The sequence below is a fragment of the Nilaparvata lugens genome, chromosome 4 (genome assembly GCF_014356525.2).
Source record: "Nilaparvata lugens isolate BPH chromosome 4, ASM1435652v1, whole genome shotgun sequence".
In the NCBI taxonomy this organism is placed as follows: Eukaryota; Metazoa; Arthropoda; class Insecta; order Hemiptera; family Delphacidae; genus Nilaparvata; species Nilaparvata lugens.
In genome coordinates, this window is record NC_052507.1 from 74,579,873 (window position 1) to 74,607,286 (window position 27,414).

The 27,414-nt window shown below is 33.6% G+C and overlaps 2 protein-coding genes across 4 annotated transcripts; one reads left to right on the top strand and one right to left on the bottom strand.

The window, feature by feature from the left end:
• Nucleotides 1-11: 11 nt before the first annotated feature.
• LOC111054784 (trafficking protein particle complex subunit 6b) lies at nucleotides 12-13,669 on the bottom strand. The gene is made up of 4 exons (XM_022341884.2): nucleotides 13,419-13,669; nucleotides 11,189-11,250; nucleotides 10,000-10,201; nucleotides 12-245 (listed from the first exon to the last, which is right to left on the bottom strand). The coding sequence occupies exons 1-4, from the start codon at nucleotides 13,506-13,508 to the stop codon at nucleotides 108-110; spliced, it is 492 nt and encodes a 163-aa protein (XP_022197576.1). The 5' UTR covers nucleotides 13,509-13,669; the 3' UTR covers nucleotides 12-107.
• Nucleotides 13,634-27,024, top strand: LOC111054786 (40S ribosomal protein S27). Of its 3 annotated transcripts, none has more exons than XM_022341885.2 (4): nucleotides 13,634-14,347; nucleotides 14,902-15,010; nucleotides 16,894-17,004; nucleotides 21,757-21,872. In XM_022341885.2, exons 1-4 carry the CDS (start codon nucleotides 14,342-14,344, stop codon nucleotides 21,783-21,785), a joined length of 255 nt encoding a protein of 84 aa, XP_022197577.1. In that variant the 5' UTR covers nucleotides 13,634-14,341; the 3' UTR covers nucleotides 21,786-21,872. The 3 variants fall into 3 exon arrangements, with proteins under 3 accessions (XP_022197577.1, XP_022197578.1, XP_039282365.1); XM_022341886.2 differs by lacking the exons at nucleotides 16,894-17,004; nucleotides 21,757-21,872 and adding exons at nucleotides 24,329-24,439; nucleotides 26,897-27,024 and having other exon boundaries at nucleotides 14,078-14,347; XM_039426431.1 differs by lacking the exons at nucleotides 13,634-14,347; nucleotides 21,757-21,872 and adding an exon at nucleotides 14,354-14,704 and having other exon boundaries at nucleotides 16,894-16,956.
• Nucleotides 27,025-27,414: the final 390 nt, after the last annotated feature.

A 27,414-nucleotide genomic window follows, 5' to 3' on the forward strand; every position in this document is an offset into this window, starting at 1 on the left:
AATTAACAATATCCGAATAAAGATTTATTACTTAGAAACTAACAATAGAATATAAATGATGACACATATAAATAATTTCCAGAAATATCAATCAATTCATTGACTTCTTATTCAATTTTTTTGCCCTTATGAACTTGTATGTGGAATTTACAGCATGGCATCGGTTGAATTTCTGCTGTAACAAGGCAGTTGATACCCAAATTTGCCAAGGCTCCTCTCAGTAATCCACATGTGAAAGAAACGTACTGAAAAATGCAATAAATATATTAGAACCGTTACCTTATATTAATATTGTTCTCTGGAAGGGTGCAGCCAAAGTGTAACGGCCTCTGTTACACTTGACCCTCCCATACAACACCCAATTATTACTTGAAAAGAATCAAAACTATAGAGACCAAAACAAAAATCTGGTGTGGTACACTCACACAACTTTCCTTGCTCATATTTGAAACTACGATCAGACTTCTGTAATATGTGTATATATAATTATTGTTCTCAGAGTACTTTTTCCTTTGTGTAAATTGTGAAATGCGATGATTTTTTTTAGTCGTCATTTTTTAAAGTCGTCAAAACAGCTGTTCTACAGATGAAAGATCTCGACTATGTGTTCTTTTTATGAACTGCGCTACCTACCTACCTCATGCACGAGAAGGAGGTTAGCAAGTACATTTCTCAAGGGGGTGGACCCCCCATTAGTTTCCCAGAAAGGAGACTCTTGTCAGTTGATAGAGTTGATAAATAACTATACAGGGTATGAATTTGAAAAAATCGGTTAAGTTATTTTTGAGAAAATCGTGAAAATCATGGTTTTTTAGTAATTATCCACCATTTTTCTCAAGAATTTAACGGAGCTCCTGCAATTCTCCCAGAAATGAGACTCGTGTCAGTTGGTGGGGCTTATAAATAAGCTACCCATGGTAAAAATTTGAAGAAAATCGTTAGAGCCGTTTTCGTGAAAAACATGGTTTTTTAGTCATTATTCGCCATTTTTCTCAAGAATATTACGGAGCTCCTGAAATTTTTACAGAAATGAGACTCACTTCAGTTGATAGGGCTTTTAAATAGCTATCCATGGTATAAATTTGAAGAAAATCGTTAGAGCCGTTTTTGAGAAAATCGTGAAAAACATGGTTTTTTTAGACATTATCCGCCATTTTTCTCAAGAATATTACGTTTTCCAGAAATGAGACTCATGTCAGTTGATAGGGCTTACGAATCCATGGTATAAATTTGAAGAAAATCGTTAGAGCCGTTTTCGTGAAAAACATGTTTTTTTAGTAATTATCCGCCATTTTTTCCGCCATCTTGAATTGAATTTTATTGAATTTCTTATTGTCGGATCCTCATGGTATAAGGACCTTAGGTTTAAAATTTCAAGTCAATCGGTAAATTGGGATGGAGTTATCGTGTTCACAGACATACACACACACACACATACCAACACCCAAAAATCATGTTTTTGGACTCAGGGGACCTTGAAACGTATAGAAATCTTGAAATTGGGGTACCTTAATTTTTTTTGGAAAGCAATACTTTCCTTACCTATGGTAGTAGGGCAAGGAAAGTAAAAATTTGAGAGACCAAAACAAAAAACACTATAGAGAGCAAAACCCTTGAAAAAGGAAAATTTCATGATAACTGGTAGGAAGCCATCGAACAACGTTGGAAGAGCTCATGCTCTCAAGATCTTTATTTATTCAATTATTACTTGAAAAGAATCAAAACTATAGAGACCAAAACAAAAAACACTATAGAGAGCAAAACCCTTGAAAAAAGGAAAATTTCATGATGCTCTCAAGATCTTTATTTATTCATTTACACAAACAAGGTACAATATAAATGAATACAAGCAAATAAAATAAAAGTCATAACTCCGCCTAATAAAGAATTTTTTCATTTCATTTTAAAATACAATCATAATATGCAAAAAAGGGGAAGGATTGAAAGGTTTTCCAAATATATTGTTATCCATGCACTAGGAAAACCTCTCCAATCCTTTACATTTTTTCCATTCATAAGATCTCAAGATGACAGCATTTTCAACCCTTAGCCGGACTGGGCGGATCGATGCGATTCCGAGCCGAGCGGAATCTGCCTGCGTTCGCACTGTAGCCGGTTGCCGGTTCGCTTTTTACTTTCCTTGCCCTATTACCATAGGTAAGGAAAGTATTGCTTTCCGAAAAAAATTAAGGTACCCCAATTTCTAAATTTCTATACCTTTCAAGGTCCCCTGAGTCCAAAAAAGTGGTTTTTGGGGATTGGTCTGTACTGTATGTGTGTGTATGTGCGTCTGTGTACACGATATCTCATCTCCCAATTATCGGAATGACTTGAAATTTGGAACGTAAGGTCCTTACGATGTAAGGATCCGACACGAACAATTTCGATGAAATACGATACAAGATGGCGGCTAAAATGGCGAAAATGTTGTCAAAAACAGGGTTTTTCGCGATTTTCTCGAAAACGGCTACAACGATTTTGATTAAAGTTATACTTGACATAGTCATCGATAAGCTCTATCAACTGCCACAAGTCCCATATCTGTAAAAATTTCAGGAGCTCCGCCCCATCTATGCAAAGTTTGATTTTAGATTCTCAATTATCATGCTCCAGATACAATTTAAACAAAAAATTTCGAGTGGAAAAGATTGAACATATTTTTTAGTTAAAAATACAAAATATTGCGCAACTCCCTACGTGGAAAGATCGAACTAAACTTAAACCGAAAACGCTCGAGTTGGGCGTCAAGCCCAAAAAAGGTATCAGGAACAGTGAAGTGCAAAAAAACTAAATCAAGCTTATTTTGTAATTCTCACCCTCTCTCACTCACTAGACAAAAGCACCCTATTGGCCGTCTACTACGCATATGTCTACTTATATCTGAGTTATGGAACCATTTTCTGGGGAAATTCTGTTGATAGCGGTAAAATTTTATAATCCAGAAAAAAATAGTAAGTCATTTGTGCTATAAAATTTATAAAATATAATGAAAATAAATAAATTATTATTATATATTAAATTTATTTTTTAAACATATTTAATATGTTTGAAGCCGCGTTTACACCAGAGTTATTAACAAAATGTTAATGACTCAATCCTTATAGATTCTATTAGATTGAGCTTAACTTATCATACACATGATGAACATAAATATGTGTTTATCAAGTTCCGTTTAATCCAATAGAATCTATAAGGATTATGTTATTAAAATTTTGTTAATAACTTTGGTGTAAACGCGGCTTCAAACATATTAAATATGTTTAAAAAATAAATTTAATATATAATAATAATTTATTTATTTTCATTATAATTTTATAAATTTTATAGGACCCATAGCTATGGAACGATAAAACAAAATAAAACTTGTAGCACCCTTTATTTATTAAAAAACTTAAAATAGTTGAACAACTAGTTTCGGTTCTAAAACCATCTTCAGGTTCTAAAATAAATAAATAAAATTCAATAACTGTTTACTAATTGATATAAAACTGACATATGTTTAAATTCATATGACTAATTATTTATGGTAAAAGTTATTAAATTTAAATTTTTATTTTTAAAATTTTAATTTTATTTATTCATTTTTAATTTTATCAAAAATAGGATTATTTAAGTCAAATTGGATTATATTTATTAAATTATTCCTATTCAATTTTGCAGTTTTGTAGATATAAATTCTTCTTTTACATTCAATTTAAACTGCAAAATTGAATAGGAATAATTTAATAAATATAATCCAATTTGACTTAAATAATCCTATTTTTGATAAAATTAAAAATGAATAAATAAAATTAAAATTTTAAAATATAAATTTAAATTAATAACTTTTACCATAAATAATTAGTCATATGAATTTAAACATATGTCAGTTTTATATCAATTAGTAAACAGTTATTGAATTTTATTTATTTATTTTAGAACCTGAAGATGGTTTTAGAACCGAAACTAGTTGTTCAACTATTTTAAGTTTTTTAATAAATAAAGGGTGCTACAAGTTTTATTTTGTTTTATTAATTTAAAAGCAGCCCATTTCAATAAGTGTTCTATGGAACGATTTATCTGTTCAATGAATCTGGCAACATGGCATGATTCCAAACGGCCACTTTTGTAAACAAACTTGGTGCCGGTTGCACAAAAGCCGGTTAAATTTTAATCGTGATTAATCCCACGAGAACCATAGGTAAGGAAAGTATTGCTTTCCGAAAAAAATTAAGGTACCCCAATTTCTAAATTTCTATACCTTTCAAGGTCCCCTGAGTCCAAAAAAGTGGTTTTTGGGGATTGGTCTGTACTGTATGTGTGTGTATGTGCGTCTGTGTACACGATATCTCATCTCCCAATTATCGGAATGACTTGAAATTTGGAACGTAAGGTCCTTACGATGTAAGGATCCGACACGAACAATTTCGATGAAATACGATACAAGATGGCGGCTAAAATGGCGAAAATGTTGTCAAAAACAGGGTTTTTCGCGATTTTCTCGAAAACGGCTACAACGATTTTGATTAAAGTTATACTTGACATAGTCATCGATAAGCTCTATCAACTGCCACAAGTCCCATATCTGTAAAAATTTCAGGAGCTCCGCCCCATCTATGCAAAGTTTGATTTTAGATTCTCAATTATCATGCTCCAGATACAATTTAAACAAAAAATTTCGAGTGGAAAAGATTGAACATGAGAATCTCTACAATTAATGTCCAGTAACATTTTCACCTAAAATTGAAAATAAGCTTGAAATTCGAGAAAATGTGATTATCCAATTGAAAACTGTTGGCAACTGTTGATTCTATTAAATGATTCACTATAATGGAGAGATTGCAGACCTCGTGGGTCTCCAGCGTTATTACCTTGTCATCAGCTGGATCAAATCTTTGAATAGTGAACTTTTGATGCGCGGGAACACTAGCGTCAGGTGATCAATTTTCATAACGGCAAGGAAAGTTGTGTGAGTGCGTCACATCAGATTTTTAAGATATTTTTTAGTTAAAAATACAAAATATTGCGCAACACCCTACGTGGGAAGATCGAACTAAACTTAAAGAAGGCGAAAACGCTCGAGTTGGGCGTCAAGCCCAAAAAAGGTATCAGGAACAGTGAAGTGCAAAAAAACTAAATCAAGCTTATTTTGTAATTCTCACCCTCTCTCACTCACTAGACAAAAGCACCCTATTGGCCGTCTACTACGCATATGTCTACTTATATCTGAGTTATGGAACCATTTTCTGGGGAAATTCTGTTGATAGCGGTAAAATTTTTATAATCCAGAAAAAAATAGTAAGTCATTTGTGCTATAAAATTTATAAAATTATAATGAAAATAAATAAATTATTATTATATATTAAATTTATTTTTTAAACATATTTAATATGTTTGAAGCCGCGTTTACACCAGAGTTATTAACAAAATGTTAATGACTCAATCCTTATAGATTCTATTAGATTGAGCTTAACTTATCATACACATGATGAACATAAATATGTGTTTATCAAGTTCCGTTTAATCCAATAGAATCTATAAGGATTATGTTATTAAAATTTTGTTAATAACTTTGGTGTAAACGCGGCTTCAAACATATTAAATATGTTTAAAAAATAAATTTAATATATAATAATAATTTATTTATTTTCATTATAATTTTATAAATTTTATAGGACCCATAGCTATGGAACGATAAAACAAAATAAAACTTGTAGCACCCTTTATTTATTAAAAAACTTAAAATAGTTGAACAACTAGTTTCGGTTCTAAAACCATCTTCAGGTTCTAAAATAAATAAATAAAATTCAATAACTGTTTACTAATTGATATAAAACTGACATATGTTTAAATTCATATGACTAATTATTTATGGTAAAAGTTATTAAATTTAAATTTTTATTTTAAATTTTAATTTTATTTATTCATTTTAATTTTATCAAAAATAGGATTATTTAAGTCAAATTGGATTATATTTATTAAATTATTCCTATTCAATTTTGCAGTTTTGTAGATATAAAATTCTTCTTTTACATTCAATTTAAACTGCAAAATTGAATAGGAATAATTTAATAAATATAATCCAATTTGACTTAAATAATCCTATTTTTGATAAAATTAAAAATGAATAAATAAAATTAAAATTTTAAAATATAAATTTAAATTTAATAACTTTTACCATAAATAATTAGTCATATGAATTTAAACATATGTCAGTTTTATATCAATTAGTAAACAGTTATTGAATTTTATTTATTTATTTTAGAACCTGAAGATGGTTTTAGAACCGAAACTAGTTGTTCAACTATTTTAAGTTTTTTAATAAATAAAGGGTGCTACAAGTTTTATTTTGTTTTATTAATTTAAAAGCAGCCCATTTCAATAAGTGTTCTATGGAACGATTTATCTGTTCAATGAATCTGGCAACATGGCATGATTCCAAACCGGCCACTTTTGTAAACAAACTTGGTGCCGGTTGCACAAAAGCCGGTTAAATTTTAATCGTGATTAATCCCACGAGAACCAATCAGAGAAGCAGTCTTATCAAAAAGACCTTCTCTGATTGTTCTCGTGAAATTAATCACGGCTGAAATTTAACAGGTGTTTGTGCAACCGGGCCTTGATGTTATTGGTAACCAACTAAATCTTGGTTGTTTATTCCATGCTGCTTGTTGTGAGGTTATTTCCTACGGTACTGACATTTTTTGGCTGATATCTCCAAACAAGATGGCTGACACCAGATAAGGGCTAGCAATGCTAAATATAGTGCAACATATTTATTTTATTTTTCTGTTTTCTTATCAGTTTTATTTTTAAAATACTAGTGACCTACACTTAATTTTTTGATTGCAAACAAAAATTAGATCCATTCCAAAAATTTGACTCATTTATCCATTCCATAAATATTTATTGGCTGGATTTTAACACTTTAGTTTATCTAGAGATTTATAGATTCAATAAGTTTATGGAGCGTTCTAGAAACACATTTCTCATATTCATCGATTCAATAAAGTTATTCAATGGATATCTCTATTTTTAATTATGATTTATAATAGTTACTCTATTTAAATTTGTAATTTCACTCTTGAATAAATAAGGATATATGAGTAATAAATACTTTAATGTACTGGTTTATGGAACAACTGAGAAACCGGGCATAACTGTTTCAGTCTGAAAATCCCTCCATTTGAAACAACAAAAAAAAACATGTTGTCGGTAATATTATTAAGCTTCAGACAGTTTATGGAACAACTGAGGGGCATAACTGTTTCAGTCTGAAAATCCCTCCATTTGAAACAACAAAAAAAAAACATGTTGTCGGTAATATTATTAAGATTCAGACAGTTTATGGAACAACTGAAAAACCGGGCATAACTGTTTGTCTGAAAATCCAACCATTTGAAACAACAGAAAAACATGTTGTCGGTAATATTATTAAGCTTCAGACAGTTTATGGAACAACTGAGAAACCGGGCATAACTGTTTCAGTCTGAAAATCCCTCCATTTGAAACAACAAAAAAAAACATGTTGTCGGTAATATTATTAAGCTTCAGACAGTTTATGGAACAACTGAGAAACCGGGCATAACTGTTTGTCTGAAAATCCAACCATTTGAAACAACAAAAAAAAACATGTTGTCGGTAATATATTAAGCTTCAGACAGTTTATGGAACAACTGAGAAACCGGGCATAACTTTTTCTGTCTGAAAATCCCTCCATTTGAAACAAAAAAAAAAACATGTTGTCGGTAATATTATTAAGCTTCAGACAGTTTATGGAACAACTGAGAAACCGGGCATAACTGTTTCAGTCTGAAAATCCCTCCATTTGAAACAACAAAAAAAAAAAACATGTTGTCGGTAATATTATTAAGCTTCAGACAGTTTATGGAACAACTAAGAAACCGGGCATAACTGTTTCTGTCTGAAAATCCCTCCATTTGAAACAACAGAAAAACATGTTGTCGGTAATCTTATTAAGCTTCAGACAGTTTATGGAACAACTGAGAAACCGGGCATAACTGTTTCTGTCTGAAAATCCCTCCATTTGAAACAACAGAAAAACATGTTGTCGGTAATCTTATTAAGCTTCAGACAGTTTATGGAACAACTGAGAAACCGGGCATAACTGTTTCAGTCTGAAAATCCCTCCATTTGAAACAACAACAAAAAAAAACATGTTGTCGGTAATATTATTAAGCTTCAGACAGTTTATGGAACAACTGAGAAACCGGGCATAACTGTTTCTGTCTGAAAATCCCTCCATTTGAAACAACAGAAAAACATGTTGTCGGTAATCTTATTAAGCTTCAGACAGTTTATGGAACAACTGAGAAACCGGGCATAACTGTTTCTGTCTGAAAATCCCTCCATTTGAAACAACAAAAAAAAAAACATGTTGTCGGTAATATTATTAAGCTTCAGACAGTTTATGGAACAACTAAGAAACCGGGCATAACTTTTTGTCTGAAAATCCAACCATTTGAAACAACAGAAAAACATGTTGTCGGTAATATTATTAAGCTTCAGACAGTTTATGGAACAACTGAGAAACCGGGCATAACTGTTTCAGTCTGAAAATCCCTCCATTTGAAACAACAAAAAAAAACATGTTTTCGGTAATATTATTAAGCTTCAGACAGTTTATGGAACAACTGAGAAACCGGGCATAACTGTTTCTGTCTGAAAATCCTTCCATTTGAAACAACAGAAAAACATGTTGTCGGTAATCTTATTAAGCTTCAGACAGTTTATGGAACAACTGAGAAACCGGGCATAACTGTTTCTGTCTGAAAATCCCTTCATTTGAAACAACAGAAAAACATGTTGTCGGTAATCTTATTAAGCTTCAGACAGTTTATGGAACAACTGAGAAACCGGGCATAACTGTTTGTCTGAAAATCCAACCATTTGAAACAACAGAAAAACATGTTGTCGGTAATCTTATTAAGCTTCAGACAGTTTATGGAACAACTGAGAAACCGGGCATAACTGTTTCAGTCTGAAAATCCCTCCATTTGAAACAACAAAAAAAAAAAACATGTTGTCGGTAATATTATTAAGCTTCAGACAGTTTATGGAACAACTGAGAAACCGGGCATAACTGTTTCTGTCTGAAAATCCCTCCATTTGAAACAACAACAAAAAAAAAAACATGTTGTCGGTAATATTATTAAGCTTCAGACAGTTTATGGAACAACTGAGAAACCGGGCATAACTGTTTCAGTCTGAAAATCCCTCCATTTGAAACAACAAAAAAAAAACATGTTGTCGGTAATATTATTAAGCTTCAGACAGTTTATGGAACAACTGAGAAACCGGGCATAACTGTTTCTGTCTGAAAATCCCTCCATTTGAAACAACAGAAAAACATGTTGTCGGTAATCTTATTAAGCTTCAGACGTCTGAAAATCCCTCCATTTGAAACAACAAAAAACATGTTGTCGGTATATTATTAAGCTTCAGACAGTTATGGAACAACTGAGAAACGGGCATAACTGTTTGTCTGAAAATCCAACCATTTGAAACAACAGAAAAACATGTTGTCGGTAATCTTATTAAGCTTCAGACAGTTTATGGAACACTGAGAAACCGGGCATAACTGTTTGTCTGAAAATCCCTCCATTTGAAACAACAGAAAAACATGTTGTCGGTAATCTTATTAAGCTTCAGACAGTTTATGGAACAACTGAGAAACCGGGCATAACTGTTTGTCTGAAAATCCAACCATTTGAAACAACAGAAAAACATGTTGTCGGTAATATTATTAAGCTTCAGACAGTTCATGGAACAACTGAGAAACCGGGCATAACTGTTTGTCTGAAAATCCAACCATTTGAAAGAACAGAAAAACATGTTGTCGGTAATATTATTAAGCTTCAGACAGTTTATGGAACAACTGAGAAACCGGGCATAACTGTTTCTGTCTGAAAATCCCTTCATTTGAAACAACAGAAAAACATGTTGTCGGTAATATTATTAAACTTTGGTCTATTTGAAATGAGCTTTCATCAAATTTACCTTGGGTGCGTGCTCCAGATACTGTTTACTAGCTGAGATCTTATTGAGAAATCTGAACGAATTGTCCTGCAGAACATACACGCCCTGATGGTTGGTTCTCAAATTATCGATCTGCTTTTTGTAGACTGACGACCAGAAATCAGTGCAAATAAACTTCACGGTTTCTAGTTCGTTTTGGAAGCGTGGCCAGTCCTTCGTTAATCTGAGGAGAAAAACATAGTAATGAATAGTAGTGGCAGTATCTATATTACAAAAATACGAGATCACATCCAGATGATCAAATTGTGACCACGGCTGCAAGGCTTCTAGTGGGATTACTAAAAGTATGCAAGTATTATCAAAACTTTGGTAGTGATTCTCTCTTCAGAATGCCTTAATTGAAACTGGTAAAATTAAAATTCTAGTATTGATTAATTTATTTTTCATATTTTAGAAAATTGTGCACAATATTTGAAACTTAAGAAGAAATCACTCTATGTAACATTCATCACTGCTAGTAAACACTTTCTTCTACACATATTTCAAAAACTGTGTTTGATGTCGAATTCTGAAAGTACCTAAAGTTGAATTACTGAACCTATTTTCAGTAACTGGAAATTAGTAAAATGCACCTGTGTTTCATTTCAAACCCATTCAAAGTTATATTTTTATCCATGAATCGAATTTCATAATCTTTGCATTATTGTGCTTCTTTACCCATACGCCCGTCATCATCCTATAATCAATCTTGTTGAAATTTGAGAATGAGACCATAGAGGAAAAATAGCATAAGTGATTGTTATCTAAACGGATTGCTTATAATATCTTTTCTCTATGATGAGATTCAATCACAAAATTTAATTCAAGAAAGTATAAAGTACTTCAACAATTAATAATACTGTACTTTTAAGGTAGGCGCACACAGATCGTCATCGGACGGACGGCACGGATCGGACAATTAGATTTGATACATTGTTTTCAATTGGAGTGCGCATATGGCCAATTGAAAACAATGTATCAAATCTAATTGTCCGATCCGTGCCGTCCGTCCGATGACGATCTGTGTGCGCCTACCTTAAAAAGGGCGATTCATTTATTTAACCTTTCAATTATTTTGAATCCAGTATGCTACGACAATGACTATGACTACTTAAATATTATATTCAAATATTATACTCAAATACTATACTGTTAATGGGCAATTAATTACCTTTCAATTATTCTGAATCCAGTAATAAAGCCTGCATACTCAAGAGGAGAAAGATCACCTGTCTGTAACATTCAAAAAATAGAGATGAATAATTTTGCTAATATTAGCGAAACGACAATTTACAAAAGAAGATTATACAGGAAAATCAATATAAATTGTTTCAATATGAGAGCAGCATCAGAGAAGTAAATTGCTCACAAGATACAAGTTGATCAACATATAAGTGACTCGTAACAATACATCAAGCAGTGGAGAAAACCGCATAATTTAATTATAAAAATGTAGGTGCTGGTGAGGAGATTTTCTTGTTTTTCGCTCGTTTAGTGTTTCCCATGGAACCATGTTTTAGACCCTTATTACACATTCGTCTAGAACGCGTTAAATGCATTTCGCGCGTCTTCATAATGAATGGTCTCTTATGGGCAATGTCATTTCGCTTGTAGTTTATCCCATAAGAAGCATTGTCTTTAGTTGTGAACCAGACCTTCAAATGATCACCAGCTATACGCATATACCTTGAAGTGTGGAGTGCGAGCTACTATCCAACGGCACTGTCAACTCGGTAAGTTTCACAAAGGAGTTTGGCCTACGTTGCAGTGGAACCATCCGTAGGAACTTCTACAAGTGTGCACTGCTGCAGTTCCGGCGGTTACATGGGACGGTTAAAGTCTAAAGTTTTGAGGACTAACTTGTCTACAAGCCTGGAAATATACTCGTGGTGCCCAATTGTTATAAACGCCTCTAAGGAAGGTGCTTCCAAGTCTACCAAGCAGGCCTCCAGGAGGGACGCGAGTGTTTCGGAAAGAGAGATTAGTGGGGAAATTTTTCGACATACTATGCTAGCCCTGAAGGGTATGAGCAAAAATAAAACTGCAGGAATGGACCAGGTGAGTGCTGACATGATCAAGGCGGCTGAATTTTACCAACAAGTATGGACACTTCTGTGGAATAAGGAAATACCACTCAAGACCAAACAAACTCTTAACAGTAGCTACTATGTGCCGATTGCCAGCTACAGCTTGGAGGCCTGTACCACAAACAGGAGAGAGGAGAGCAGGCTGCAGGCGGGGGAGATGAAGTTCTTGCGGACATGCGTACAGAAAACGAGGAGTGATAAAGTGAGGAACGACGAAATAAGGAAGGAGGTGGAGCAGAGGGAGACCCTATTGACCCACATTTCAAATGCAAGGCTGAGGTGGTACGGACATGTGGAAAGAATGGAGAATACTAGAACGAAGGTGTGGCTACACGGAGAGGTGGAGGGAAGACGACCTAGAGGAAGACCACGAAGAAGATGGCGAGACCAGGTTAGGCGTGAGATCCAAGAGAGAGGACTGGACTGGAGGACGTTGGAGGAGGAGAGGAGCTACTTGGACAGACAGACATGGCGAGTCATCGTAAACCGCACCCGGGCAACTGGAGACGGAGATCGATAATGATGATGATGATGACTATGCTACTTCCAGTGACGGTGGCGTTACCCGTGGATCCCACAGTTTGGGATATTTCACATACCTGATAAGGTAGCCGGGTTCGCCGGGAAGACGAAGTTTGTCTGGCGACTGCCGGTCATGGACTGAATATACTGAATTACTGAAGGGGATACCCTGATTCCCATAATCTGTAACCCCACCGGAAAACCCTGAAACTCCGTCAGAGGATTTACTGTGCCCAGCTACTCTCAGAAACAGAGAGTCCAGATGACCTCCCATTCTGGAGCCATCACCTAGCTGTTCACCAATACACCAGGCTACTCATAGGGACGGACTTACACCCCATGGTTGGCGGCTTTACCTTTCACCACGAGAACCAGCAATTCGTGGCCAGTGGATCTAGTACTTTCTGAAGGCTTATATGGTTGCACTTACAAAAATAGATAGAAATTTAACAAAATTCAATTTAGTACGAGAGTTGATTTGAAGGTAGTTTGTTTTTAGTAATGACTTATTAAATATTAAAATATTCTGTAGTTGAAGTTAATTGGCATTGGCATGTAAATATTATCAATAGCATCAGTAAAGTCACTTAAAGTATAGATAGATTGGTGATGACTAGAACAACAAACAAGGTGTTATGGTAAAACATTTTTACACGCAAATTATTATGCTACATAAAACTTTCTACCGGTTATACAGTATATAGTTAGCTACGGCTATTTGCCTGATAAAAAAGAATACAAGAAAAATTAGAGCTGATATTCAAACAAGTTGTTATACAGTAGCCTACCCACCTTGGAATTCTCATCTTCATTTTTCTTATTTGTCACGTAGTTTACCAATTCGGAATGAATAAATTCATAAAGTACATCGTCAGCAAACATTATTTTGGAACTTTTGAATAGATAATTAAATGAAAATAAACTATTTTATCATAAGGTATTTATTATCAATCTAATGAATAGAGAATGCTCAATGCAGTTATAGGTTATGTCAAACGTCACAGAGAACTGTCACTTTTTGTTTGGTCTGTCAGACTCAGACCACTCCAAAGAGATTACAGATTAGCTGTTTTACAAAATTATAAAAAAATGTAAATTTGTAATTTTTTTCGGTTTTAAATACATTGATATATTTGGATTAATGCCTAATAATTATATAAAATGTCACAGATATTCTAATTGATTAAATTTGATGAGGAGGAAAGTGAACGTTTGATCTGGTAACCGAGCCGAGAAGTGAAAATCGTCATCTCTTCTTTGAATTTATTGTTCAATAATGAGGATTCAACTCTGAAACTGGATTGATATGATTATTGATTAAAGAAATTGATATAATTGAGATTATCAGATGAATAAACAAGAGACCTTACCTGACAAAACCTTTTTCATATAAATTTGATAACTTGGATATTTGGTCAACTTTTACGGCATAGAATCAACTTTTCAAAAAGTGATGTGTCTAGACATGATACTCTTCAAAAAGCTTTCATGAATAGATTAATATCCATTTGAACAATTAATTGGATTCATTCACATAAAATTAACAAACACTGATATTTTCATATATTTTCCCCCATGACAAACGCATTATTTAAATGAAAGTTTGAAGTCAAGATTATTATTATTGAAAATGTTGAAATCTTTGGAAGGCAAACCTGATTCATCAGCCATTTAGGTATTCTCTTTCCGGTACGTGCGCATGTGAATCTGAAGACATGCCTGTAAGTTTTCTTGAATTTTCACTCATATTCATTATTTATTCTAACTTTTATTCATTTTAATTTGATTTAAATCATTCTTTTCCATCTAGAGTAACCTTTGTTGCATTATTCTTGCGTGGTATTGTCTCTCATTCAAATTAATGTACTGGAGGTTAGGATAGCGATGTGGCCACGAGATGGCCGAATTGCAAATGATCCACGACATTAAATTTAATATTTTTCTGTTGTCACTACCATTTTTCATACATAATATTTGTTTTAGATAAAATTCCTTTAAAATTTGTTACACCAATTTCCAATGTTGAGTCCAATGGTTGACTGTTGTTGCTACATACAAGCTGTAAACTTTACTGATTGGTAATGAACTTACGGCTTGCTATCAGTATTGTATTGATGAAACCATGTTTGTATTATTTGTAGTAACAAATGTGTTGAGTTTTTCATAATTATGAAATCTTCATTGTTAATCACTATCATTTACAAACATATTACACTGTAACTTTGTGTTACCATCCTACGCAATCATCTAACCCAATTTTAATTTAATTTTCTAGCTCGCCAAAGATTTGTTGCATCCTACTCCAGCAGAAGAAAAGAGGCGACACAAGCTTAAGCGATTGGTCCAGCACCCTAACTCTTATTTTATGGATGTCAAGTGCCCTGGTAAGTAGCCTACAATTTACTTCATAAATAGTATCGTATACAATTAATATTTGTTTTAAACGGTTAGCAGGAAATCATGTATAGAGTAGAAAACAACTAGGTATTGTGAAAGTTTTAATTTTCTCTTTTTGACGTAGATTTTTAACAATCTATCAACAAATACATAACTTACAATTATAAGAACAAAAGTTTGACTATATCATTAATCAATGTAGAATTTTGAAAAATTTCAATAGGCCTATCTTATATACCGAACTGCGCTCTCGTTACCAGAACAGCTATATTAGCATTTTAAAAATTCACAACTTGAGTGTTAGAGTATAACATAAATTTCAATCTATAAAACAATACAATGTATAAAACATGTATACTGTAATGGTATTTTTAACAGTGAAACTCAGTACAATATTAGCGATTATTTCTTGATTTCTTAAAGATTCTTCTCTAAAGATTAGTAAGTGCTGAATTTCCAATTAAATAACCTGGTTCCATTATATTTGTCAAGTAGCCCTATTATATGAGAAAGTTAACTGAAATAGAGCAATAGTAATTTGACCGAATTTAGATTCTTGAAATAGTCCTAATATAACTTTACCTTCCTGAACTCATTATCTACACCATCAAGAATAAAATATTTTTACATTCATACATAACAAAGTGATTTCTAACCCCAAATTAACAAATCAAGAATCAAAAGGATTCAAACTTTTCCTTAAATTCTTCCAGTAGCTCAATATAAGGTAGCTAAATAATTAGAATTGGTGTAGTCGTCCTTGTAGGGGTTCCAGTTGTTTTGTTTGACTATAAGTTTAATTATAATAAGGAATGAGACATAGAATATCACTGAACGGTTTAATATTTCTTAAAAATTAATTCCTATCTTGTTTGTTTTAAACTTTGTTTTCCTCGATATTTTTCAAGAATAATTCTAAAACAGCATAATTTATAGCGTATAATTTATGCACTTTTCAAAGTGTGGGAAGTCGATTATTTACAGTAATAAACACGCTCATCATCAAAGTCAAAAAAGGAGAAGAGTTTTTTCCAAAGTGTCTTAGGGTTCAGCTGAGCGGAGCGTGGCGTCTAACTTTGGAAAAAGCTGGGTTTTTTGGAGCGTCAACGTGCGAGTGCCCTACTAATGTACATACTATTGGTCTACTCTTGTACATAATAATGCATTTGTTCTACTACATTTTCCCACCATCTAGTACACTAGTATATTAATTTATTGTTTGTCCAAATTCCCCTGTAATGTGTATTATTTGATATTCATTCATCTATTGCACTTTGAAATCAAAAGTAAGGATATTCTAATCTGTTTCATTCATATTTATTTGAAATTTGGTTACCTAAGTGTTATTACAAGTCTGTCTTCAGCAGATATTGGATTCCTCCAATTAGTTACTTGTTTTTCCAAATCAGGCTTCACTCTCGTCAAAATATTATCAAAGTTTGAAGTTGACTTTTGCATGTACTCATAAAATCGGGACTCATGCACCCATATTCAACAAATAGTCGACGATTTAAGTTAATTTCATTAACCCACTCTGTCCTAGCAGGCTTAGCTAATATCCAGTACTTTGAGTAATCATTGTCACAAAGTAACTAACGTCGTAGAAAACAAGACGTCATTTTTAGGCCCTTGACGCTCAGACGCTTCCTGTGTGTATGATGAACGCTCTGACCACGCCACGCTCCGCTTCGCTTTCAGTGTGTTTGTACCCTTAGATCCAAATCGATTGAGATGAATTTTTCTTTGTAAGTTGCATGTGAGATCTATAATTTAGGGTATGACGTTGTATTTGTCCTCTAAAAACTCAGTTTTTGGATTGAGACGTCGTCATTTCGCGCGATTCTGGAATTTTTCTTTTGTTTTTTCTCAGGCTGTTACAAAATTACAACAGTGTTCAGCCATGCCCAGAGCGTAGTTGTGTGCGCCGGCTGTTCGATGATCCTGTGCCAGCCCACCGGTGGAAGGGCGAGGCTAACTGAAGGTGAGTCCATTATATATTGGCTATAATCTACCATCTGCCTACAGGTCGTCTCTCACCTATAGTGAGCTTCTACGGTACAATGACAGATTAATTAACATTGGTATTTACATTTGTATTAACATTGGTGTTGCTATCCTTGTCTATCATTCGACAAAGGAAATAGCACCACTATCCTTTTATACCTCTGCAACGTAGCCAGTTCGTTTTTAACAATGTAGAAGTATAATTAATTGACAAAATATATCATCTCAATTCTGAAAATGTATTATTCAATTATTGAAAATATATTTTCTGGACGACTAAAATATAATAGATTTTTTTAAACAAGAATGAACAGTTAAAAAATGACATCATATTTACTGGTGTCAGCTATCCTCTTCTATAGAAGGCAGTGCAGAGAATTTGCAACACTGTTCTCCTATTTTTCTTCACTGTCATTATAACGTGGACCTCTCTATAGGTGTGTGACGACCTTCAGGTCCTAAGGCTAGTTTCACACTCATTCGGTTCGTTTCGTTTTCGGTAAATTCCGATAAGTGTGAAACGGTAATTCGGTTTGAATTCGGTACCGAATAGAAACCGCATAGAACCGAACGCCCACTTGAATCTAATAAATTCCATCAGGTTTCAATTCGTTGCTAGCGAGAGGCTACTTTCACACACTTTCGGTTCGTTTCGTTTTCGGCAAATTCCGATAAGTGTGAAACGATGATGCGGTTTGAATTCGGTACCGAATAGCAACCGTATAGCATCGAACGCCCCCTTGACACGAATAGGTTTCATCATATTCGAATTTGTTGCTAGGGAAACAGGAAAAACAAAGTCTTTTACACACCTCAATGAATAGTTTGCTAAAAAAATATGAAAGATATAAATTAAAACTCAGGGAGAATTTTTATTTTTCCACGAATATTACATGATTTCATCAATGGAGAGAAGAGATGAAGTTTATATATACCATGTGTCAAAACAAGGAAAAAATTTCAAATTGAAAAAAATAATCTCTCTAAACATCCAAAATTAACATAATCAAAAAGACACTACAGTATTCAAATAATTCACAATTTTTAATTAACTTCAAAATTGGTTCGTTCAAGAAATAACATCTTACAATTTAACAACAGCTATTATATTTAAATATACCAGCATGAACTGTGAAAATCCAAACACAGCTGTGTTTGAGAAGAAAATACCTAATTAGAACCGTACGAATTAAAGCCTGACATGTATGAAAGCCTCATTCGTTTTCAGTAACGAACCGAACCGAATGCGTATGAAGCTAGTCTAACTATACTTGATGAATGACGCTTCATACCTTGTTATAGGAAGCAAAGCCTCTATGTGGAATGGAATTTCGCTTGTATAGTGTTCCCCATAATAGACAATCCATCCGGAGCAAAAAATTTTGTCGAGTCTATTCCGCCCGAATAGTTGATCAGCTGTATGATCCTGTATTTTACTTACTGCTAGAGAACATGCTTCGTAGTAGACTATCTACAATCACAGGCAATCTTACAGAAATTAGATTGTTATGTAGATTGAAAAATATTTTTAAGTTTAACTGAACATTTTGTTCAAGTTCTCGTATATTGAACATTTTGTTTGAGTTTTCGTATATTTTATTCCCAATACATGATGAATGATCCATTTAAATCATGTAATACCTTGTGAAATTGAGTTGGCCGGTCAACACTCGTGCTGTTAAGGCTGTGCAAAGGCTAAAAATAAACTTTACTGGTGATATTTTCCAAAGTTTTTCGATTTGTATAACATCAAGCTATCAAAATGAAAAGTTTTCTCAGGAAAACATTTCTTCCCCGATCATTAATTTTTGAGATATGAGCGCCAAAAGTTTATATTTTTGGGACAGAACATTTCAAATTTGGTAAGAGATAGATCCCTGAGATTTAGAGGATAAATTCTTCATGGTATTTAAATCAAATCAAAATTGTTATTCACAATACAATAAATTGAGGGTCCTGCCAAACCCGAAGGTTTTTCGGCGAGTGCCCAGTTACATAAAAATACGTGTTACAAAGATAAATAAATATTACACTTTGAAGATTTTAAAAGTATAAGATGAAAGAAAACAAATAATACAAATTGCAAAAAGAAAATAAGTAATATGCATCAGATTTAGGTAGAGAATTAATGAAAAAACCGAAAATTTATTAGAAAGGAATGAAATAGAAAAGAGAAGGGAAAAATTGTTTTTCGTCCCACTTGGATGTAATGAGCTGGTTTTCGTGCGTCATATGGAGGCCGAAAATGATTGTTTTCTGACCAGGCCGGTAAAAGTTTTACGGCCCTAGGGCTGTAAAATAACCTTGAAGTCAGCTGATTCTGATTTGATGTGAACGTGTTTACAAAATGGTTTATGGAACGGAATCAGTTTATGCTTCTAGAATTGAATAAGTATTCTGCTATAAGATACTATCATTTTATTTGGATGAATAAAATACAGATAAGATATATTATAAACTATTCAATTCGATTTTCAGAGTAGGATAGAACTTCTAACCTAAACTTCCGAAGTCAACGACAACAAGCATTGTTGACGTTGACATTCAGATTGGCCAAATTTCAAGTGTGCTAAAACAGCTGATCAAAAAACTTTTCATTATTTGTGTTTATTATGCAAGAATCAAAACATTTATAATAAAAAAAAATAAATTCGTATGGCTTTTGTTGGTGGGGAGTTCCCTTTCGGGAATGTTCCACCGCCTGAATATATAATTTAAGCCGTCAATGGGCCTTACGACTGTCATACTTCAGCCGGGACCGACAGTTTAACGTGCCCATCCGATAACACGGGAGTGATCTGGTTAAAAAACTTTTGGTAATGAGAGGGGTTCGAACCCGGGATCTCTATGCTGCTACGCAAGCACTCTATCCACTAGACCACGGATCACTCCACATTTATAATAATATCATCTTATTGTCATTTGGAAGAATAAAAAGTATAAACTCAACCTCTTACATAATTGAACATAAACTTTTAGGCTATTTAGACAAATCAGAATAAAAAATAAAAATACTTGGACAATTTTCTGATATTCAGATTACCTCAGATTTGCTAGAGCTATGACCTTCCTGTTTTGCTTTCGGAAGTGCCTAATAAACAATTATTCTCATAGTGTGGCGAAAAATAACGTTCTCACCATGGGCAAAAATGTTTTTCCGGCTCTCAATCTTTTATAGTCCTCGCCTACGGCCTCGGACTTGAAAACCGATTTCGAGCCGGAAAAGTCTCATTTTCGGCCCTAGGTGCGAAATATACTATTACACAACAGTAATAATACAGTAATTGAAGAGCTCTATTCCAAACGGGCCCAAGTCACATAAGTGTTTTTCTCAGGAAATCGATTTTTGATAGTCATCATTATATATATATATATTCATACACATCACTTAAATGTTGAAAAATGTTATAATCCAATGTATAAAGTGTGTATTTGAATTCCATACAATAGTTTTGCATATTTTGAAGTAATTTCTGTGTAATAGGTTAATTTCCTTGCTTTTTTTTTCCAAATGTCACTAAGTCCATGGACTTGGTGACATTTGGAAAGAAACTTGGACTCGGACCTTCTTCATGTCACTAATATGATAAGTTTCTTCAAGTGCTGTATTTGCTGAGTTGAATATATTTTGCTAATTTTTTTGAATAGATTTCTTGATCACTTGATGTTCTTGGTAATCCCCAGTGTATGTATTCTCGACTTTGACTGTTCTCTTCCCTTGAAAACGCACTGATCTCGAAGTAAAAATGGTAGTTAGGCTTCAATCTGTAGACAGACCGACAGAAAAAGATGATCTGCGCATGCGCAAAGGACTAAGGTTGGAATGGAAAGGAACAGCAATGGACTTAGATACACTTTGGAAAAAAACGTGATATTGTGATATTTATTTTGCAGTGACTAAGGATAGTTTGGAGTAGTTAGTATGCTAGGAATGAAGGTCTATGTATAAGGTTCAATAATCAGCTGATATCTCGATTTCCACAAAAATGGACTTAGGCCGGTTTGGAATCGAGCTCTTCAATTGTTTATTGAAAAAAACAAAAGTTTTGTGAATATATATATTTTTGAGAAAGTTATTCATTTTACCAAAAATAACTTTAGGCACTCATATCTCAAAAAGTTATGTACGGAAAAAATGTTTTCGTGAGAAAACTTTTTCATTTTGATAGATTGATAATATACAAATCGAAAAACTTATCACCAGTAGAGAGTTTAGTTTTAGCATTTGCACAGCCTTAATGTGAGAAGTCGGGTGAGAATCATCGTTGAGCGATGATGAAGTTAGAAACCCCTACCGTTATAAGTTTTTTTTTGTTTTATGGAGTATTTCTATATTAATCACGAATTCTAATTCTATTAAAATTATAAAATTACAGTGATATTGATATTCAAAGCACTTGTTACAGTAGCTCTTTCTATCATGAAATTCTAAAAAACGAAATGGAAACAATTTTCTGTCTTTCGCACTGATTTACTATAAACTTGAACGTTTTGATGCTCATGGCATCGTAAGTTTCAGATTGAGTTGGAACTAAAATTTTGCACCTGATGTGGATTTATAACTATTTTTTATTCAACCTACACTGGAGATGATACGTGCATCGAAACTAGTTCTAAATTAACGACATATATCCTGTGTTCTTATTTCATAATACATTTTTATAACTTTTAGTTTTCAATTGTTGAAAATTCGAATCCATATCTAATATTTTGCAATTCTTTGTTTCAGGATGTTCGTTCAGGAAAAAACAGCATTAAAAATTTTTTCATTCACATTATGTGTTAATTTGGTATTGTATAATTTCTTTTTTTGAAAAAACATGGAATAAAAAAGTTTTAATGCGATTCATTTGTTTTAATTTATTGAAGCATCACCTAATTCTTGCCGTTTTGAAGTACATCAAATGATTTGAAATCAAAATAGTAATGTCGAGGGACCTTACTTGCTCAAGTCTGGTGTCAGAGTTTTCAGGTCGCACCTGATGATTGATTTCTATTCTTAACGGTTCAGAAGAATAAGGATAAACTATGTAGTAGAAAAAAATTCTTTTTGTTCGTTTTCACGCTTACCGATTGTCAGCCGAGACCAGAATATTGTCCGATTGGCCATGTATCAGCTGTTAGTGATAATCAGCCATCCAGAGAATAACAGTTCTGAGTGTCGGCCGACAATCGGTAAGTGTGAAAACAACCGTTTGCTGTGAGCATCTGTTGATCTGCCCTTCCGTTTATCATTATTTCCTTAATTTTATCCCTAATAAAATATTAATGATTTTTTATTAGGAATAAAATTAAGGAAATAATGATTTTATAAGGAAATGGTGGCAAGAGGCGAACGGATACTATAGTGAGGTCTACTTTATAATGGCAGTGGATAAAGATAGGAGAATAGCGATGCCGATTCTCTGCATCAATTAATTATATTTCTACACTGTCAAAAACATAATTGGCATCGTTGTGAACCTAGAAAAGGATAGTACCACCGGTACTATAATGATAGACAATTATAGCAAAACCAAAGTTGATCAAATACTGTCATTATAACGTGGACCTCAGTATAGTTATTTCTTTACTACACTAAAAAATCTCAAGAACAGTTTGCGTGAGACTGTGCTCCTCAAAAGCATTGTGAACAAGCGCATCTCAAGTTACTAAACACTAGCATGAGCATGGTCCAAGTTTAATCCTTACTATTTTCTTATGAGAATTTTGAAGAATATTTTCATTGAAGATTACAATACATTGATGTTTCTCTAGAGTTGGGACGAGACCGTATTTGGCGTTTCAAGAGTTGGGAGAGCAGGAAGCTCCCCATTGGGTGGGTCGTTGGCGCCTGAAAGACGACCAATATGGTCTCGCCCTTGGGGCCAATCCACACGAAGCGTTTTTTCAGACTAGTTGGGAGAGCAGAAAGATCTCCGATTGGCTGATTATAAGCTGATTCTTCAACTCAATCGGAGAGCTTCCTGCCCTGCCGAATCGTCTGAAAACGCTTCGTGTGACTTGGTCCTAAACCTGTGAGGTAATAGCATAGAGAAACAATAGCGTAAGTAGATATCCCATACTGATAGTCCACGTATTTCTTTCCCGTGACGCTGGTAGTCTCTTATATTGTGCCGTTCACACACTCTCACCCCGCCAAAACATTAAAAATCGACAATAATCAGCTTGAGATAACAGTAAAAGTTGCGACATAAACGCTCTATACCAAGGGATATCTACTTACGCTATTGTTTCTCTATGGTAATTAAGTAATATTTTTTGTCGAACTGTTGACGAGTAGGTGGTCACATAGAACGAGTGATGAATGAAACTGTGATGTTACTTCAAATTCTCCAACTTGTAGAATGCAGATCAAAGTACTGGTACCATTTTATTAATATTTATTTAAATCATTTCAGTACAGTAGGTAGCAGGCTACTTTGAAAATCACATTTCTGTCAAATTGTTTCTATTCAATGTGTACTCCGAATCAACCACCAAAATTCTATACATACAATGGATCTAATTTTTTTTTCAAGAATATAGTCCATCTTTATCACAGCAGCCAAAACATTTATTGACGTTTTTGTAGGACCATTTATTTCTCTTCGATATAATTATGAGTACAAACAAAATTCCAATTAGAGATGGCTGTAGTCAGGCCATGAGAATAGTTCAGGTCCTTTCATTTGATTATCAAGAGTTGCAAGACGGCAATTGACTAAAGAACTGATTAAACTATAAATGACTGGGTGATTCTTCATTTGATTATAAAATAATTTCATGTCTCTCTACATGTCTAAAAATATACTGTAATATTAAGGTGTTTCAACCAACTGATTCAATTTATACAAACATTTTATAAAATCACTTCACTTTTATGTGGGCTAGTTTTTTCAAATTAATAAAAACAATATCAAAACTTGTACCCTTTATTAAAAACTTTGAAATATTTGGGGTAATAAAGGGTACTACAAGTTTTTATATTTTTTTATTAATATGAACAAAAGTTGGATATTTTTAAGTTTTTAATAAAGGGTACTACAAGTTTTTATATTTTTTTATTAATATGAACAAAAGTTAGATATTTTTAAGTTTTTAATAAAGGGTAGTACAAGTTTTTATATTTTGTTTTTATTAACAGACATTTAAATATTGAGTTATCTAGACCAATTTCATTTAATTTACTTTGCATACATTTCAAATAATCACACGTTCTGAAATAACTATTTCATAATGCTCTTACCAATCAAGGTTTTGTTTTACATTTGGCGTGATAAGTTGCAATTGAGCAGATTTTAAGGTTTAAATGTTTCCAGGATGTTACAAAATTACAACGATGTTCAGTCATGCGCAAAGCGATGTTCCTTGCGAAGGCTGCTCAATGGCCCTATGTCGGCAAACCGGCGGCAAAGCCATTCTCAGAGATGGTAAGTACGGTATTCAAGCAGTAATAGCTATTTATGTATTAAGAGCGTAATGCGCGACTTTATCGCTCGCGCAAAACTGTTATCACGCGACGCGAAACGGAGCGTGATAATTTTGCAAGGCGATAAAGAAGCATTACGTGCGAATTACATACAACATTTTTTCTACAACTGCCCAAACCTGTTAAACTACTGATATCGGCGGAGTTACAATTACCGACTTTTTAGGTTAAGATCTGACCTTTTGGCGAGCTGCTTACCATCAGCTGATTGGCGAGCGTAAAGAAACTCTTCTGCGCATGCGCGAATGATTTGCGAGCGTAAAGGAAATTTACTGCGCATGCGCGGATGGTTAGCGAGCGAAAAAGTAGATTCTCCTCAGAAATAAGCTGTTTTATGAGAGGAATTGAGTAGGTAAATTTTTTTTACGCGCAGTTGTAGAAAAATAATATTAAAGTTTCTATACTGAGATTCACGCTATATTCAGTGAAAATGATAGTATTACAGAGTTACCACCGCCTTCTATATAGGAGGTATCATAGAGTAAAGATGAATAGTCCTCTCAAGAGTAAGGCTGGTCACACACCGATTAGTCAAGACAAGACTAAAAGGTGACTTTAGTCACAATAATTCACAAAGTTGCTTATGGAGTCATGTCTAATTGCAATGACTAATCAGTGTGTGTTGCGTCATAACCAGCTATGTGGAGTATTGTGACTCAACGTGACTAGTCTTGTCTTGACTAATCGGTGTGTGGCCAGCCTAAATTTCTAGACCCTTGCTGAAATTCAGTACGAAATTTGAACATGATCTGTCAATTTTCTTGAGATGGCTAGAAAACGCTCAAAAACCGTGGAACTTAGCGTCTTGACTTTAGGTGCAACTTTTATACAACTAATACAATATTTTTATACCTTAGCTGAGCCTGTGCACCAACTTTGAACATTTTTGCCAATTAGTTCTTGAAAAAGCTTAGAAAACGCAGATTTTGGGCGTATCTTTGGAATTTTTTTCAAATCCGTTCTAGATGGCCAACTGAACAAACCTGCCAAATTTGAACGTATTTGGTCCAGTGGATTTTTAGTTCTGTTCATTATAAATGAGTGAGTGAGTAAATGGGTTCGTTGGATTGAGTAACGGGTGGGTCATTGGAGTAAGTGATGATAACACGCCGGTCTACTAATCAAGAGAACCCGAGTTCGAATCTCGACCGGGGCAAAACGTTTTTGACCACAGCACAATCACATAGATAGTGCCGCCCCCGTCTTTCGGAGGAGACGATAAGTCGTCGGTCCTGACTACCTAAAAAGTAGTCATCATCATCCCTCTCACTCATTTCCCACGCACAAGCCTATGAGCTTGTGGACATCACCCTCAGTATTATTATTATCATCATTATTTAAATGATCAGTGCCAGTTCGCTTTTATTTATATATAGATAGATACCTACTTACTAAATAACAGTGTAATTTATGAGCAATATACAGAGTGAGTCATATATATGGGAACCCTTCTATAAGTTGGAGACTGTTGTAGATATAATACTGTAACTTTCAGGATAAGTTATTGGTCAAACACTCTACCTTTTGATGTACAACTAAATTCCAACCCTTCATAAGGGGGTGACTTAGGGGTTGTAACTCGAATATTTTAAATGCAAACACCCATTGTGTGTTACATCATGTTAAAGGCCTTTTTAAAACAAGAAAGATTGCATCGATACAAAAGTTCTATGATACTTTTATCCAAAATGGCGGCTGATTGAAGTTTTAGTTTTGAAGAAATGAGGGGTTATAACTCAAATATTTTGAATGTAAATACCCATTGTGTGTTATATAATTTTAAAGGCCTTTTCAAAACGAGAAAGATGATATCAATAAAAATGCTCTATGATACTTTTATCCGAAATGGCGGCTGATTAAACTTAATCAATTATTTCTGTAAAAAGTAAAACTTCAATCTGCCGCCATTTTGGATAAAAGTATCATAGAAAATTTTTATTGATATAATCTTTCTTGTTTTAGAAAGGCCTTTAAAATTATGTATCACACAATGGGTATTTACATTCAAAATATTTGAGTTACAACCCCTCATTTCTTCAAAAACTAAAACTGATGTACCACACAATGGGTGTTAACATTTTTTGAAATAATAGAATTACAACCCCTCATTTCAATAAAACTTCAATCAACCGCCATTTCGGATACAAGTATCATAGAACATTCTATATTTGAAATATTCGAGTTACAACCTCCAAGTCACCCCCTTATGAGGGGTTGAAATTCAGTTTTACGTCAAAAGGTAGAGTATTTGACCAATAACTTATATTGAAAGTTACAGTATTATATCCACAACAGTCTCCAATTTATTGAAGGGTTCCCATACATATATGACTCACTTTGTATATCTTTTGTGGTAATGTATTTAATATCAAACATGCACTGTCAATGTTTGTTTCAGGATGTTCATTCAGGAAGAAGCAACACTAATTAATTCCATTCACGTTTAACGTTGTGTGTTAATTTGGTACTTTAGCCTGTACGATTTTCTTTAAAATATAATATGGAATAAATATTTCCAAGACTTGATCACTTTTATTTCAATGTTTTGATAATCTAAGAATCTGCTGTTTCCATACCTTTATGCATGTTTGTAAATAAATAAACTTTGATTTGGACCTCTTTCAACAAAATACTTCAAAATCATTGTAATATCATGTGACCTGGTCGCACCTGAATAATTTCAAGGTTTCTGGCGTGGCTTATCGAGTGTTCTTCTCAAGTACTGTACTCTGTTACCATAATAATGTATTGTACTGAAGATACGGAGCTTATAATATGAGTGAATATAATTGGTAGGTACATTAATATCTTGTATTATTGCAGTTTTTGAAACAGGCACTTGAAGATTCTCAATTATTGTTTCATTTTTGTTGATCTGCTTCAACAGATTAATATTTTGTTAAGCTGGTCTTACAC